This window comes from Thunnus maccoyii, chromosome 1 (genome assembly GCF_910596095.1).
Source record: "Thunnus maccoyii chromosome 1, fThuMac1.1, whole genome shotgun sequence".
NCBI classification, from domain to species: Eukaryota; Metazoa; Chordata; class Actinopteri; order Scombriformes; family Scombridae; genus Thunnus; species Thunnus maccoyii.
Window position 1 is genome coordinate 36,291,643 of NC_056533.1, and position 18,565 is coordinate 36,310,207.

Genomic DNA, 18,565 nt, shown 5'->3' on the forward strand with positions numbered 1-18,565 from the left:
TCTCACCTTGTAAGGTAGGGTTAGGGTTAGGCAAGTAGTGCTTATGAGTTCCTCATGTTGTGGGGACAAAAAGCAAGACCCCTTAACGTAAATCATTAATTTTAGGGTAATTTTAAGGTTATATTAAGGTAGTCTCCAGGAAATGAATGTAGGTCAATGTAATGTCCTCTGAAGTGATGGAAACATGGCTGTGTGTGTGTGTGTGTGTGTGTGTGTGATTTCACCAGGCTGCGAGGTGTCCGTCTGTCCCCTCTTGGCTCGCAGACAGTACTCCCAGCGGACGTCTGGGTCCTGGACGAAGCGTGCGATGTGACTGAAGAGCTGGCTGAAGCTCATGCTGGTGGCGTGGTACACCGTGTAGTACAGCAGAGCCGCGCGCCACAGGTAGGGCTGTTTCCGTAGCAACACGCTGTGCAGGCTGGCCAGGCCCTCCTCCGTGGGATTGGCCGGTTTGAGGCCGAACTGCTTCCTGCCTTCTGTAGTGGCCCACGGCTGCTGATTGTTGTTCACTCCTCGCAGATAATGCGTACCTGAAAGAGAGGAACAAACATCGCTTATTCACTCAAATAAATCCAGTTTTATTCGCAAGTGGAAATCTGCTGTAAAACGTCTTGTGTTCTGCATGTTTGGGTCTATTTATAGACGTTATCGTAGATGACTGGACCGACCCAGATAATCTGAGCAGAGAATGGTGGCTGTGTTCGGTGGGTCCAGAGTGAAATATCTCATCTCAACTGTTGGATAGTTCAATCCTTGAGTGTGACAGTCCTCTGGCTCAAGCTCTACATCTTCTATTTCTATAATATAGCAGGTAGCTAGAGGCGGTGCAGCGCTCTCCCCGCCGCCATAAATCTCAACCTTCCTCAGTTCGACTGGAGCTTTTCTCACTTGTGCATCTTTGTTTTATTAATGCTGTTCAACATCACCTCCTAATAAACACACACACACCCTCACTACCACATCTCACTGTATTTATCTTTTATTTAATGATTATGCTCTTTGTTAAAAATTAATATTAATTATTATTTGCTTTCAACCTGCGTCTCCCCTCACTCTCACGCCAAATACACTATGTGGGCATTAGAGATGTGCAGAGAGCCCAGTATTTGTATTTGTATCTGTATTTGTTGAGGCAGCAAAATTATTTGCATTTGTATTACAATAAAAGTGGAAAGAGGCTTAAAAATCCTGTTTTTGTTTTTATTACGCTTATAATTTTAGAAAATTAAAAGATTAAAATTAAAGTGATGTCCAAATTAAGAAATATGCGTCATGTAGCAGGTGGATGTGACTCCCCTCATTGAGACCTGAGGAGAGACACTGACATAGCGACTATAACTGACCTGCTCGCTGGTATTTGACATGTTTTGTTTTTTTCTTTCCAAAAACAAATAATTTTAAAAATATTTGTATGGAAACAAATGTAAAAAAAAAAAAAAAAAAAAAAAAACAAGCACTATTTGTGCTTTGCCGAATATCGTATTTGTATTCGGGCACCCAAACATTACACCCATATGTGACTGTTGGGCGTTAATCTGCTGCTCTTACACCCTCCACTGCTCTGGTTTCAGACTTTCCTCCAGATGTTGGAACCTGGCTGCAGGGATTTGCTCCCATTCAGCCACAAGAACATCAGCGAGGTCCAACACTGACTCTGGTGGATGAGGTCTGGCTCACAGTCGAGTCCAGTTCAGTCCAGTAAATCTAAAGAGATTCAGTTTACTATCATGTAAAAAAAGTTACTGATTCATTTTCTGGCAATCTACTAATTGACTGATTATCTAATCCTGGGGAAACATTTGCACTCTGCTATCTCTGTCTCCGCTGACTGAAGAGTAATCCAACGTCTTTACGTAGGAATCATTAACTCGAGTAGAACACGTCAAAGCGAGTTCAGGAAAAAGCAGCTAGAAAGATCCTAAAGTTCAACCACTTCATCACACATTGACTATAGCGGAGAAGGTTCGTCGACTAGTTGAAAGACAGAAAAAGTGTCTGTTTTGATCAGCAATTAATCGCTGAAGTTGTTTTTTCTCGCAAAAAACAAAAACAAAAATTCATTGGTTCTGATGGTTCAAATGTTAGAAAACACAAGCAAAAAATCCTATAACTGTAAAGTGAATCTCTTTGGGAAACAAAAAGACATCACTTAGTGAAATGCATCTTTCACTGTTTTCTTTTCATTCATTTTTAATTGATTAAGCAAGAAAATAATCATTAGTTGCAGCCCTGGATACCTTGACGAGTATCAGACGGTGTTTTTATTTTAAATAAACATTGATTCAAGTGTATTAAATCAGGGTTGATTTCTAGCAGCCAGCTCAGTTTGAAGACAGTTTCAGGTTGATTAAATACCTCGATCTCTTATTGAAGATTTTTGTCTCTTCTCAGTTTTTTAAAATTTTTTAATTAGCAAATAATGATCAACTAGCAGCTTCTCAGCAGCAGTTTACATCAGCTGTAACTAATTTACATTAAAGTAAAGGTTCACAATTTGTAAGTTTTTCTTAAAACAACAGTCAGGAGCCCAAATGAACATTGAACAAGATTCTTCTTGCTGTAATTGTTCCTCATGTTCATACTGACCATTAGAGGATACCTTCATCTTCATCCATCATCTTCTAATGGTCAGTATGAACAGGAGGAATGATGACAGTGAGGAAAACCTTGTTCAATGTTCATTTAGGCTCCCGACTGTTGTTTTAAGACAGACATTGTGAACCCGTCCTTTATTACCGTAATTATTTGAATATCTGATCCTCCTCTTTTCCCAGCACAACATACCTATTTCATGTCTCAGCATCCCCTCCAGCCAGTGCTGTCGAGCTCCGGCCAGGTTGATGGTCAGAGTGGGACGACAGCTCTCCACCACCATCACCGCCTGAGACAGCAGCTCGTCAGACAGACGCACCACAACCTGAAGACACACACACACACACACACACACACACACACACACACACGGCAACATTAATCATCATCATCAAGTTCCACACGGCTGGTAGTCTGGTGGAATTCATCTCTGTACAGATGGATTAGCTGTAACAATACATCACATAAAAAAAAACACCAGTGCAAACATAAAAAGACATAATCATCGTCATCATCCTCGCTACTAGTAGTTTAAACAGTGTCAAACTCATTGGATTCTTTCCATTAGAAGTCGTAAACGCAGTGCAAACAAACAGATCAAACAACTCCTTCCTCAGGAAAGCACTAACGTCTCCACGCTGCAGATGTTTTATTGGGGCTTTATTGGGGCGATACCAGATTGCACACGGCTGTGCGGTGCGTTTTGAATTTATAACTGAACTAACAACAGGATGCAAGCTGACATTTTTAAACAGCAACATGCAGGTAAAACATGAGACAAATGTAGCTGTTGTTTTGGTTTCCTGAGGGGAAGGGCTGCTCTGCGGATGTGCTTGATTTGACTGTAACTTCGAGATAAACCTCCTGAATTTGCACCTCAAATTCAGTCAAAACTTTTATCTCCAATTTCGCCTGAAACCTCCATGATCGTCAACCAGGAAAGAGGCAGAAAAAAAGGCTCAAAGACACCTCGACTAGTTTGATTAGTACTGGTTTCAGCTCTGGTTATGTGCTGATTTGTGTAATGTGAGCTCAAACTGCACTGCAGGAACGCTAGTGGGGCCTATCACACACACACATACACACACCTGCAGGGCGGGGTGAGTCCAGGGTTAACACACATACTACCTACCTCTCAAATTCTACAATAAACAATAGACCACTCCCGTTTCTTTGTTAGGGGGGGAGGGGAGCCTTGTTTGTTCTCTGCTGGTCCATCGTATCAGGTGAACACGGAGCAAACATCAACATACCAACCACTCCTGCTCGTACATTAACTAAAACTAACAAACCTGTGCTCACATGTCGCAGAAATACTGCAAATATTTTACTGTTCTGGTGAAATATCTGTGTAGGCTTCGCTTTCAGGAGAACTGTGAAAGTTTTGACTGAAGTTTTGTTGGAATTATTTGACAGTTAAGTGCTATTTTAACTTCCTAAATATGTGTTTTCCATTAAGAACTAAAATACAGTCCAGACAATAAGTATTAGGACAGTTACACATGTTTTGTGCTTCAGTCTCAGCTTGAATTTGAACATTATGTTTATGTCGGTATAGAAAGAACTGTGAGACCTTTTAACACATAACGCCCAAAGTTTAGAGGTTCAAAAGTAACTGGACAGACACACATGAAGTCAAGTCATCATGTTTCATATTTTGTGGAAAATCCTTTGCAGTCGATGAAGTTTTCAACCCACAAAAATCTGCGGACGCTTTGTATCTTTTCAACCCTTGAAATTCGGGCACCGCGTGTTAAAAGAGCGATATATCTCGTTCTCTTTCTCCATTTTTTCAGGCAACGATTAAATGAAATGATTTCTTTTATACAACTGGAGAGAAAACGTTACGTAACTCTGAAAAATTTACCACAATCTGAGGCTCTTTTCTGGACATCCCCAGTAAAATCCCCAGTAAAATAACAGTGACGTTTACATAGTTTTGTACAAAATCATCAAATGTATGAATCATTTCCTGTCTGGCAACTGTGTAAAAGTTTTTACTGTTTTTTTTTCACTTGGTTGGATGGTGTTGGGTTTTTCTTCCTGGTGTATTTTGTGTATGATGAAAAAGGATAAAAGGCTAAATCTCCCACACAGTTCTTTCTATATTGATGTAAACCTACTCAAATTAAAGACTTGGCCCTTTAATGTATAATCCATTACTTTATTTCAAAGCATGTGTGACTGTCTGGACTGTATATTATCAGTCAGCACTCACCTCTCCCACGCAGCCTTCTTTCTGCAGATATTTGCGCACAGCAGCCCAGACCTGACTTTTAGGGAGCACGTTGCCACCCGTCACTTCCTCGAAGTTCTCATAGGAGACAAACTTCTTCAGGACGCACTCCATGATCCCGACTGCCTGCAGTGAGATAAAAACATCATCATCATCATCATCATGTGAACTCACAGGTTGATTCTTGGGTGTTTGATCCTGACGTACCTGTTCCAGGAAGAGGCCTGAGCCCTCTCTGTACTTCTCCAGCACGCTCCTCGGCTCAGGCTGAGCGTATTCAAACTGCGGCTCGTACTTGTAGTCGGACTGGAAGAAAGTCTGCTTCTCCTGCTCCAGGTTAAGAGGCCTGAGGGCCACCAGCAGACAGGGCCTGGAGGAAGTAGGCAGCGTCGTGCTCCCCGTCCCCTTAGCGATGTGTGGCAGGGAGGTGGCCGGGCGCATTTGGCCCCTTCCGGCCCGCAAGTAGTTGACAGAGCAGGTGCTCTCACTGCGGCGCATCCAGCCGCCCGCTCCCAGGCTGGGGCTGGTCAGGCTGCGAGCCGGGGGCGAGGGGGCGGCCGAACCGCTGCGCCAAGGAGGCTGCACAATCCGCCTGTCCGCCATCTGCTCCTGAGACCCCCGCAGGCGCTGGGGCGTCATCTCCAGGCTGAGAGGGCGGCGGAGCGGCGGCCTGGGCGTGGCACCGCCTTTTAATGACGATGACGACCTCCTCTCTACTACCTTTTCGCTGTTTGTCTGGGCCGGTAGTCCGTTGTGGGACACCTTCTCCTTCTTGGCGACATTGCTCCTTTTGGCCGGCGATCTGGGCTTCGCGGCGGTGGTTTTGGGGGTTCGGTTGCCTGGCTCCAACAGGTCCCTGCTGCTCCCGACGCTCTTACCCTCAACCTGATCCATGAAGACTTCCCCTGAGTCCAACACCATCACCACGCCTCAGACTGCACCTCGTTCCAGCCCCGACGCTGTCGACAGAACAGAAGGATAAACCTCATTAACTCCACCAGGACATCTCTCCCTTTCTTGTGTTTTTTGTCGTCATGAGGAAAACCTCGCATTTACAAAAATATAGAGCCTCTAAATGTCCTTTTTGTAAATCTGCCTGAACCTTTTTATGTGTAAAACACCGTAGACTTGTCACACTGTGTGCTATCTTTTTTTTTTTTTTTTTAGGCAGACAAAATCTCAAAATTTTCACTGACTTCAAAGACCAGCTGCTCTGTTTTTGTATCACCTGGAGTGTTTCTAACACTTTCACAAGAAACTTTGGGAGGTTTCCTTTCTGGCAAAACCTAATTTATACATATATAGTCACTGTGGTTCAGACATTTTAATTGCGAAGAGGGAGTGGAAGAGGTTAAAGTAAACTGCTGGTGCTGTGTGTGAGTGTGAAAGAGGAGGAAAATGGAGTTGATATCACTCACTGCTGCTGTTGCCGCTGCTTTCATCAGATTAGAGCTGAGAAAATGATGGGCAGCAGCTCAGCAACGTGCCAGAGTTAGTGTCAGACTGTGATTGTGGTGGAGACACAGACAACAGGAAGGCTGTACTGTCCATGATGAGTTTAAACAGGCTCCACATGAACAAAGCTCCTCAAACAAGTGAGCTCCCACCAACTGTCAAGCTAACACTTACTCATAACGTAAAGTTTTAAAATAACCAAACACTAGTTCTATTTTAAATTCACCATGGAGACACTAGAACAAAACAACTGACACAGTTCACAGTGATTTCCTCTCTAAAAGAAGACATCTGTTCACCATCAGCCCCTTTAACTCCCCCAAACCGACAACAACTGACAGTCCGACTCACCGGCAGCGTGTCCCGGGAGGATGTTTTAGGTTTCAGCCTTTTCATTGACTCATGACGGCGGCAGCTCCACACAGACTGAGCGGCGGAGCTGCGTTTCCTCACCGGTGGATGATGATAATATGCGGATAACGGTTCAGTGTGGAGCGCGGCCTGAGGCTCCTGCCTGGGCCGGCCAGGAAGCGGCGGTTGTGTTGGAAGTTATGACGCGGTACGCCGGGTACGCCGTGCGTGACGCTACGCTGCGTAATTACGTACAACCAGAAGAGCGGAGGTGGAAAGTAACTAAGTACATTTACTCAAGTACAACTTTGAGGTACTTTTATTTTAATTGAGTCTTTCCATGTGATACATTTATTTGACAGCTTTAGTTACTTTTCAGATGAAGATTTGACACAATGGATAATATAACAAGCTTTTAAAATACAACACATTGTTAAAGATGAAACCAGTGGTTTACAACCTTTTCGGCTTTTGACGTCTTACAAAAAGCAGTGTGTAGTCGGGGTCACATTTCACATGTCTATGAGTTGTTAACAGCTCCACCAAATAGTGATTTTTCCCTCTAAACTTCTCACATGCTTTCATTTCAATAAATGTTCAAATGATCCAATATTTCAGCAAAAATCAAAGATTAGAGAAAAAGTCCAGAAACTGAAAACAGATTTGTGTATCAGAACTGTTATAAAAATTATGATTACACTGTGTGTGAGTGTTACTATTTTATCTACATCATGATGAAATGTTCCTGTCTTGTACTGCAACTCTGTAACATCAGCAGACTTATAAGCTAAGGTTAAAGGAAGTTCAGCATTATATTTATAAAGAGGAAGATGTAGAAAATAAAATTTGTTGGAGAAAGGGTGAGACATGTCATCTGGGGGTCAGTTGGGCAGGACGGCTGAAACTGAAAACAGACATGACGTTATCTATAAGTCTGTATTTGATAGATTAAGAAAAGAACTGTAACGCCCACTTAAGGTGTATAAAACCCTGTTGTAGGCTCCTCTGGGAGCCTTTTTCTTTGTAACCTCATTCTGTGTGTTGCTGTAATTCTGTTAAATTTTGATACTTCGACTCCGGTCTCTATTGTTTAATGGTCATTAAGAAGAACATTTTTTAACAAGAACTTTTCTTCTTTCCTCTCCCATTAATCATCTCACGACCCCTCAGATTTATCTGCTGACCCTTCGGAGGGGCCCGACCCCTAGGTTTGGGCACCACTGGACTAAACTAGCTAACTGTATATAAAGTAGTGTAAACTAGCTCCACCTCCAGCAGCTACAACAGTAACATGCTGCTCTAACACTGATGCTTCACTATTAATAATCTAATGATGTCATATATAATAATATATCAGTCAGAGGAACCAAACCACTACTTTTACTGCAATACTTTAACTACATCAAGCTCATAATACTTGTGTCTGTGTGTACTTGTGCCTTTAACAATGTACAAAGAATTTGTACAGAATTTGAGAAGTTAACTGCGTCACTACCTTCTCCTTTCAGTGGCTCCAATTGTGAAAAGCGAAAGAAAAACCAGTTAGAAGATAACAACTGGTACGACTGTTTATCACTGCATTTTTAAAAGTATGTTTTATTAATACTACATGAACTATTGCTCCTTTCTGTGAAAAATCAGTATCTTTGTATTTTGTTCTTCATTTTTAAGCTTTTTAAGTGTTGGAGCTCGATGTATTTATGTGCATTGAGACACGAGGTAAAGGCTGCTTAACGTCTCTTCAATAATTTAATGTACATTATACTATTTAAAAGTTTTTTTCTGTAATAATGTAAATGTTGATCAGTCAATCAATCAGACTTTTTTGTACAGCACTCTTCATACATGCACAAACAATAACTGACAAACAGTAACTGACTATGACTATAAATAAAGGACTCAAAAACAGGAACTGAGGAAATGCTGTATAACACTCATTAATTTGCAAACACCAGAGGTAGGATAAAACATTTTAATATTCAGAATAGCCAAATAAAATAATAATATAAAATTGAAATATGAAAAAAGAGAATAAAATACTAAAAGAAAGAAAAAAGGAAGAGATGTGTTGAAGTGAGTGAAGTCAGAAATGTAAGGTAGGGTATTTAAAGGAAAACAAAGATAAAGATAGAATAATAATAATAATAATAATAATAATAATAAAATAAAATATTAAAATACTAAAAGAGAGATGTGTTGAAGTAAGTAAAACCGAACATAAAAAGTCGTTTATACAAAGGAGAAGAATCATAGAGAAAAAAACAACAAAGTGAACTTGTGAACCGTGACGTAAACTAAATAAAACCGCAGTCATTGCACTTCCTCATTTTACCTTTGCTGCTATTTTAAAACTTTTATATTTTTGTGTTCTTGTGTGTATTTATATCATCCCTTTACTTATGTGTCTGAAACTTTCTTAATGTATTTTTAGGTATTTTATATTTTTACTAGTTAAGTTTGTTTAAATCTGTGGGGAATCTGTCTGGGAGAAACAGAACTTCCTTTCGATGTGTGCGAGTAAAGAGACGATGAAGTAATCTTGAATCTTTGAGTGATCATCGTGATCCGGTACATCAAACTCTCTGTTAGTTCTTGCGGCTTCAACTTTATAAAAGGTGTTCTTTATTACTGGCTGCAAACAGTGTTTTGCACCTGTTACAGTCAGACCTGCAAACACACACACACGCTTGACCACATAAAACGAATATGACTAACTTATTTGTTTGAGCGCTATCTACCTCATCTCATGCAAACAGGTGCGCCGGAGCTTGTTGTCTTATTAATAACAATATCAAATCAAAGCAACATAAACTGGTATGTCAGCTTTCAGATGTGACCACGCTTCCTTTTAGCTTTTAACTTTTATCTTCTTCCTCTTGGCTGCGCATGGTTGGATCTTTAATAACCATAAGAGAGAATAAGCTATAAACTGAACTGAATGAAGACAACAAACTAAATGTTAAGACAAACAAAGTAAAAGTACAGCAATGAGAGAAAATAATCAATAAGATTGAAAATAAAGGATAAAAACTTTTTTTTTTAAGATTAATTGCCTGGTGAGTGTAAAAAAAAACAGAACTTGAGAGCTGTTGTTGCAGAAGGTCACTCATTTTCTCAATGTAACCCGGTTAGTCAATGATTTAAGACCCAACCCTAGTGTAATCCAACAAGCATCATGACTGCACTGTTTTAGAGGTCTGTCCACGTCACCTGGTGCGAACATGATACTGTGTGCACCTGTGGATGAAGCCAGCGCTGATGAGGGTAAAAATCAACATGTTTTTACCTGCACGACCCACCTGTCGGCACAAAGAATTTGACCTTGTAGCCAAGGTGTTGTGGATGGGGGGAGGTGTTGGAATCATGTTTGGCTGCCAGGTGTATTTATTGTTTCACTTTTGGAGTGACTGTTTTTTGATCCAGTGCTTGGCAGCCTGAGGGATTCCAACACTGCTGTTCTGCACGGTGTGGAAAACTTCACCTTTCCACTCAGTCTCCTTTTCACCTTATTGTCTTATTGCATCACATGTTGGGGGGGCAGGCTGTAAAACCTTGAGTCCTTATACAAACAAACTCAAAAGCCAATGCATTCCCATCACTGTAAGGTACTGGAGAAATACAGTTTACTGAGCTTTGAGAATTTTAGATTATTCTCAAATTTGTGCCCCTCCTCCACTACATGACTTTGTGTACAGTCGCTCAGTAAATTCTATTAGATCCTCCAGAATATCCTCTATATGAGATTGTACCAGACCATTTCATCACACTGCATTTGGACAGTCAGCTGTCTTTGTGAAAGGAAGTCAGTGGAACGTCCTACCTGATGATATGAAGAGCTGCAGTTCCATCAATACGTTCAAATTAAAAAAAACCTGCTAAAAACTACTCAGCTCTGTAACCACTCAATCTAAATTTCATCTGATGGTCTTCTCATATAATCTCTAATAATCTTGCTTTTAATTTGACAAGTTTATTAATTTCTGGTTGACATTGTGGGTGTATGTGATGTCTTATTGTGTGTATTTTGTATGATGTGACCTGTGTGTTTTTTGCGTTGTAATGTACTGAAGATGAAAATTAGCTTTAAAGCTAACTCTGTTGCGGTGCATCAAATGTTAACATTTATGTTTAAAACTGTACATCGTCCCAACAAATACAACACACACACACCTTATTGAACAGGCCTGTAGTGGTTAAAAGAAACTCCCAGTTGGTGCCCCTTCCAAGGATGAACAGGTGTGACTGGGTGTTTGTAACGTTATCTTACTCCTAGAAGACTTTGAAAAGACTAAAGTCTAACACCCTCTCGCATCTCATGAAAATGTGTCATGAGTCATGAGTTTTTAGTCACAGATGCAAAAGATTAGGGATCTTGCAGGGTCACTATTTGCAAGACCACAATTATTTTCCTTTTGAGATTATTTCCCATCATGCTCCTGGTGGAAATTTACAAGAAAAAAAAACAACTGTTGAACAATGGAGCAGAGGCAGAGGCAGCTTTTGTGTGTGCGGTGTTTTGTCCTGAAAAACTACAGCTGCAGGCAGTTTCTATCCATGTCACAGAGGCGCTCTGGCTCACTACACAGCTCCACCAGTTTCTCCTCCTTTTCCATGAGAACCGAGACTTGTTCACGTTACTGCGCCTCCCCGGAGTCCCCACCATGTTTACTGTCTACCCAGTTTGCTGTTTCCTGTTTAGTGCTGGAGAGAGAGCACCTATTGGTTGTTGACCAATGTTCTCCTTCTTGAACATGAGCCAAGATTAAAAACATCAGATAATATTAAACATGTTTGATTTTATCGGTGCGTCAAGACAAGAAAAAGACTGACTTAAGACTGAGCTTTACGACCACCTTACACCAAACGATCAAGATGACGAGAGCGCGCCACGACTCTAGCAGAACTCATGATTTTATTCCAACATTGGAAATTCGTCTGCGACAGTGAAAGTTTGGTGTAAGGCTGGCATTAAAGACCACACTTATTATGGGTTTGCTGATGTTGATTTGATGAGTTTTTACACTTTATTAGGAAATTATTATGGTTACAATTACGTTTGTTGTGTTTTTTTCTACTTTGGCATTGAACTGTGTCCTCTGTAATATCCAATCTTTCTCTGATCAGAGTTGGTGTCTTTTGCTGGGTGACAGATCCACACATTAAAGGATTTGAGTGAAACTTCTGTTAATAGAACAATGATACATAAATCAGAAATCATACTGAAGGTTCATTTACAAACTTTACTGCGTTTTTGCTGCAGAGAGTTTTACTCATTTTCTAGAGACAGTTGTGTTATAATATGTTACAGCACAACTAGACAAGCTAGCAAGGCTTCTGAAAACTAGTCTACTGAGCTGTAGTTGTCCGTCACGAGTCTCCCAAAAACGTTGAACCTGGCTCAAGCATCATCTGATAAGGTGCTGAAATGGCCAAAAACACACAAGCACACATTCATACTTTATCATATAAAGATTAGAATTCCACTGTTTTATTTCAGATAAAACGACTGCACCTTTGATAACTTTGTTGTAAAATACATTCTCATAACTCTATAACCTGTTCTGCAGTGTCCTGGCGATAATATCTCACATTCCTGGATCTATTTGTCAAACTAAACATCCTGGATCATATTTCACGCCTTACTGGTACCTTAAACAACACACCCTTATCACATGTGGTTCCTTGTAATTATTTAATGCTGAGCTGTTTTCAGTTGAAACGCCCCGATCAAAAAATAGCCGTGCGTTGGTGGCGGGGTGTTGCTTCAGGTACAGGTGAGGGATGAAACAGGTTCCAGGAAGGCTGGTTTGAATAACAAATCCATGAGTTTGAAGGTTTATCAGATGCCAAAACACTGCACAGCCATTTAGAAAAAAAGGAATTTTACAACTTTGGTTAACAGTCAGAACCTTTATCTTCTATCACAGCAATTATGTTATAATCTACCAGGAATATGCACTTGCATCAATATGACCGGCCACCACAGCAACTTGCATGATTACGTCACATTACGTTGCAGGAATAGTTGAGCCAGATTCCTCTTTTTTGTGGCGGAAATAAATATATAAATAAATAAAGCCAGTCTGATTCCAATTAAGTTCTACGTCTTTTATTTAAGGTACAGTAAGTCAGCTTAGCATGCAGAAATGTAAAACTTGCATACAGGTAACTACGCAGTTCATCAAAAATGAATGTTTCCAATAATGAATAAATTATGAGTGAATATTTATTGTATTTAAATTGAGCAGTTGTTTAAAAGAAAGAACTTATGTAACCCTCTAAACATCCACCCTTTTTTTTAATCTTCACCCACTGACATACCCAAATGGAAAAGCTTACAACACAAGAACTGTGAGGCCAAAATGCATGTATGAGGCTTCATTTGAAAGGTAACATCTTCTAGTTTCTGGAAATGTTCTTGTTTAGCATGTAAACTAAAACTACATCAGTTCAAATATGGCTCAAAAAAGTGTTTTTTGTCCTCGTCTATAATGAGTCATATTTTGAATAACAATAACTAGGACATGCTTTATGCCAGAACTATGCAAATTACCACATACCTTCTACATCTTGTCAACCACACCTGTACAAAATTCTAGACCTCTAGTCCTAAACTTAGGGAAGCTTTTTAGTTTGTGGTGTCACTGGTGTCCCCGAACGTCTCCAAGACATCTCCAAGTGGCCAAATTGTGCCAATTACTTTTACTGTGTGACGCTAAGCCGCTCACAACTGGCTTAAGTGGGTTGCCGGCAACCCAGTGGATTTTAAGAGGTTGAATAATTGTCATAGAACTTGGTCTCTATTTTCTCTAACTTGTACCAAACTACATTGTTCTTTCCTGGAAACATTCCAGGAAATTACAGACCCGTAAAAGAAAGCGTTACCATATTTTTGGAAGATTTTTCCACAAACAATACATTTTTCACATATTAAACAAAATTTGTGTCATAAATGTTGGTTCCATTTTGTGATTTTTCAAGATATCTGTAATGTCTTTGCCAAACCTGCTGAAAAAAACCCCATTATTGTGGCTAACTGCAATTTTTTAAGTGCAGTGAATACTGTATCAGGCAGAATGAGTCATGTAAGGAGGGAATGAATCTTATGATATCTGAGGGCTCATTTTGATCTCATCTCCTCATCTCATGTCCAGTTCATGTTGGAATATTGTGATTGTAACAACCTGAGCAGAAGTTCAACATGGTGAGTTTTAATGCTGATCCACATATCTTTAGTCAGTATTCTCAAATCTGAATTTTTTTAGGCCAAAGACAGAAATTAAAATCAGTGGATTTTGTATCTCACCATCAGAATTATAGTTCTTGGCATCGTGAAGGCTTTGAAAAATCATTTAGACAATCATGTGGGGTGACAAATTTTACAGAAGCCACATTTGGAAAGTTAAATTAACATAGATATTGTGGGTAAAGAAAATGTAAAGACATTTTGGTGGCTATAAAATCTGTGACCTCAATATTTGTAAAATCCCGACTACAGTTCTTTTTCCCTAAAATCGTACAAGTTCCTGAGAGAGAACCATGAGAAATGTTGTATTCCAAGTCCCCTCAAATGCATCTAAAGTGCGTTAAGTGTATTTACATTAAGGAATCAGATAGTAATCCTTCTGAAGTTGTGCTCCACCTTTAATAAACTCTTGCAGAAAGACTGATCTTGACTCTGAAAGGTGGGACGCCCTCCTGGATGCCAACAAAGGAGAACATTTGTTGTGACATGCATTTTACTGCTGTGCCTTCTACTGAATTTTAAAGGTATACTATGCAGGATTTTACAAAAAAAACAACGTATAGACTCATACAAAAGTAATCCCTCTCAGTGATCACTTATGACCCACTAGATGTATGTGGCAGTGTACTTATCTGCATTTTCTTATCATTTTGCTGTGGTTGGGACATTTCTAGGCGTCCACCTTTGGACAGTTGGTGTGCAGCCCCAGTCATTAACAGCACCCAGGGTGTGAGGTTGTGATTTATAGCTAGTGACCAGTTTATGTCCCCTGTTTCCACTGCAGTTGATGTGTCCATTTGATTAACATGAAAATAACATTAATTTGATTTACAGCTTTGCTCTCAACGGCACTGCTCGCTCTCTCTTCATTAACTCCCTATCTCGCTTGACCACTGCTCTCTCTCTCTCTGGAGGATGGGCCAACTTTAAATCCTGTGTGTTTACAACCACCAACTGACAATTCTTGCATAGTATACCTTTAACAACAGTTTAGTTGAAGCACAAAACCGGTGCGGCTATTTTAATCAAACAAATCATCCATGTGTCCCACCATGAATGAGATTTCATTCTCTTGTTTATTATGAACTGAATATAATTCTCTATGATTTGTTTTATGTCAAGAATCTGTTACATGAATGAGGTGATTTTATTTCCTTGTTTCTTATGAACTGAACAGTATTCGTTTTTGATTTTTGTTTATTATCATATTTCTAGAATGTGTCATGTATCTACGTTATACGTTTGTAGCTCCCTCTCCTGGGATGGACCTTTTGTGCCAGCTGCGGATATTTATAATTAATCCCACCTGTATTGATTGTGTAATTTGCGAGAACACATGCTGAAGAAGGGCGTCTTGCCCAAAACGTCCGTGTGGCAATTAAAAAAAGTAAACTAGGTGTGCTGTCCTAGCCTTTCTATTTCATTTTCATTACTTTAAGGATTCAGCACCTTGCTTTATTATTATGAGTCAAGCGCGTTGTATCATATTTTTCAGTAGTTTCTTATTATTTTCTAAGAGAACTGATCTGTAACCGTAACTTCACTGGCAGGCTCTTGAAAAATGAATGTCATTGTTCTTAAAATGAATTGATTCCAATTAAGTGTTACAGTCTTTAACTTACTACGCTGTGCCTTCTCTACTGAATTTTAACAACAGTTTGAAGCATAAAACTGTTGCAGCTATTTTAGTGAAATAAATATCCAGGTGACTATAAAAAGTGGACAATAATTGACTGTTAGCTACGTTAGCTAAACCCCGCCCCCTTTAGTTGCTGTTGCTACGCCTGTCGAGCTAGTGTTTCTCACACATATGCAGTTTACAACAATAACGGTGACAGATTTACCACTCATATGTTTTGTAATTTTTGAAACAATGGGTCTTTATAGAAACAGCTAGACAAAAATGTTTTCAGTCCTCAGTTTCTCATTTTTGGCTGTTGACAGTTGATTTGCTCAGCTCTGTCAATTCTTGCTAGCAGATTTTATCAGCTGTAGCTGGCTAGCTAGTTTAGCTAACGGTCATGCTCATGAGTTGGTTGAAATACCGTTTCCAGCTGACTTATTTTATAAGGAGAATTTTCTAAAACTGGTCTTAAATATGGACTTGATGGCTACATACAGTATGCGGTATTGTGCTAAAAGATTGAGACTACAGCAACATGTCCAAAGTGAAAAGTCAGCATCCTTAGCGGTCGAAGATCCATGTAGAAGACATGGAGATAAAGAAACAGCATTGCTCTTGTAATGTGTACCTTCTTCCCAATCGCAGCAGGGACAGAACCGGGTGGTTGGGGTCCTTAATGATTCTCCTAGGGTAGAGTAACACCTATTGTATGTTCAGCCAAACAAACCACTCTTTGCAGGGCCTCGATGTCCTGTTCTGTGCTGTTTCTGTACCAGACTAACATGTTAGAGTCAACATGTAGATCAAAGTAGAGCTGGTATGAAGTATACCTGGCATTGAGTACAGCTGTTGCCAGACCAGACCTGGTGAGCTGAAACGTATTTGCACACTATGAGTAAAAAGCAGATGGGGTTGGAAAATCTCCATAAAGTACAAATCTCATTCAAATATCCAAACTCATACATCTCTTTTCACTGTTATGCAGATGATACTCAAATCTACCTCCCCCTCAATTCCCCAAATCAGGCTGACGTAACTAAAGTAGACTGATATGGGGAATTGAGGGGGAGGTAGAAAAAAAATCAATATACAATAAGTTTGAATATAAAGGAACAATATGAAAGGACAAATAAGACATAAAGAGCCATTTACAACAATAGAAGGAAGTATTGTATGTAAGATGTATCCGACAGTCTTGTATTAAATCAAACAGTCTCTTCCTCTACTCTAATCTCTGTCCTCGTACTCGCTCCCTGCCCTTCCTACTTTGCTGTTTGTTGTCTTTCACTACGTTTTACATAAACAGATACAATCAGTACTTCCTGAATAAGAATAGTCAGTCCCAGTTGTTCTTTCAAATTGGTGAGTTTTGAAGTTTTAGCTGAGTCTGAGATGTCCTACAATGGTCTTCCTTCTGGCAGCATACACCTTTGTTGCCCACATTCTTGGAAATATGACAAAAAAGCTCAACTAAAGGTCCATTAAGCCTACTGGCTATTTTCAGTTGGGACAGTTCAGAGTTGTGTATGATTGCAAGTGCAAGAGATATGAGGAACACTACATCAATGAAAGACGTCATCAAGACCCTGGACAAATGGACTGAATGGAGAAAGATCAAGGAGAACATTCACATCCAACGCCAGAAACCATCTTTGAACAGAGACCGAGGTTATCATCTCCACACATACAAGCAACTGGTATCACATGATGACAGTTGAGTAATCACCATCTACTGAAGAGGTATGTGAAACACAGTTGAGGATGCAATGAGTAAGCTAAAAGGTCGGCCAGGAGTTAAGATATTTTTGTTATGAGTTATGACAACCTTGTCTGCTAGAAATGTGTTATTATGTTCATATACAACTAAACTGTTGTGTTGTGTTGACAAATGTAATTGCTGCCTGGATGATGTTCACAGGTAACATTTGTTTGAATGAATGAGGTATTTTATTTATACTGTATATCACTCTAAAGAAAACAAAAGCACTTTGGTTCAGGGTAGTGAAAGACGATGATGCGGCTTAAATGTTAATGAACATGTTATGCTTCAAGTCTTTGCAGAATTTGTTCTGTATTAAACCACGACCATGATCTTTCTCTAACCTTAACCAACCATAAAAAGTTTAATATTGCTGTAGTTTTTTGAAGTGGATATTGTACTGCAAGATCAAATATGTTGGTGGGAAAAAAGGCCTAGGTATGTTGTCTGTGAACATTTCAGTCATGTGTTTACCATCAACATTTTTGCAACTTGCCAAATAAGTTAATTAACAACATTTTCTCATTTTGTTGAGAGAAAACATGACTCAGCCAGGATTATGTTTCTAGCAAAATGTTTTTGTTGTTGCAGTTTAGTTGTATATGAATGCAATTTCTGGGAGACAAGGTTGGTATTGAACTACAGGGCATCTAGAGGACACTGGTCACGTGCCACTAGTCAATTACGGGGCAGTGGTGGCCTACAGGTTAGAAAAGCGTTCTTAGAAGGACGGCGGTTCAATGCACTGCCTGGCAGGATAAATATGGGTGGGAGAAGTGAAAGAGCAGTGTGTGCCACTTCCTTATCAACATCAAATCAGATTGCGGTTGTACTGGGCAGCTTCCAGTTTACAATAAATATAGGTTAAAAAAAAATATTGGCATTGAAGTACTGAGCGCCCTATAACAACTCTTAAGTATTCGTGCTTTAAGTATTTCTATTTTATGCTACTTTTAGCCGTGCTAGCCACGTGGTTCTGTGGGTGGGAATCTCAGCTGGTCCACCACTTTAAATATCTCAACAACTTTGGGATTAATTGCCATTAAATTGTGTGCAGACATTCATGTTCCCCAGAAGATGAATCCCACTGACTTTGGTGACTTTTCCTCTAGTGCCACCATATGGTTGACATTTGTGAGTTTTAGTGAAATATCTCAACAACTATTTGATGGATTTAGCACTTATATTCATGCTCCCCTGAGGATGAATTGTAATGTTCATCTAGCGCCATCATCAGGTCAAAATTGTAATATGTCCATTACTTACACACCTATGAATAAATTTGTGTTAGTTAGTTACTTA

The 18,565-nt window shown here is 39.7% G+C and overlaps 1 protein-coding gene across 2 annotated transcripts in view; it reads right to left on the reverse strand.

The window, feature by feature from the left end:
- Nucleotides 1-6,836, reverse strand: part of LOC121893814 (uncharacterized protein KIAA0895-like) — a 21,221-nt gene extending 14,385 nt beyond the window's left edge. Inside the window, exons 1-5 of one of the 2 annotated variants that reach the window (XM_042405902.1) lie at nucleotides 6,635-6,836; nucleotides 5,036-5,787; nucleotides 4,811-4,954; nucleotides 2,785-2,917; nucleotides 225-530 (exon numbers count right to left, since the gene is read on the reverse strand). In XM_042405902.1, coding sequence (XP_042261836.1) covers nucleotides 225-530; nucleotides 2,785-2,917; nucleotides 4,811-4,954; nucleotides 5,036-5,749 — 1,297 coding nt within the window. In that variant the 5' untranslated portion in view covers nucleotides 5,750-5,787; nucleotides 6,635-6,836. Of the gene's footprint in view, nucleotides 1-224; nucleotides 531-2,784; nucleotides 2,918-4,810; nucleotides 4,955-5,035; nucleotides 5,788-6,246; nucleotides 6,421-6,634 lie in introns of those variants that run through there. The other variant, XM_042405910.1, reaches the window with a different exon arrangement.
- Between the last annotated feature and the right edge of the window lie 11,729 nt (nucleotides 6,837-18,565).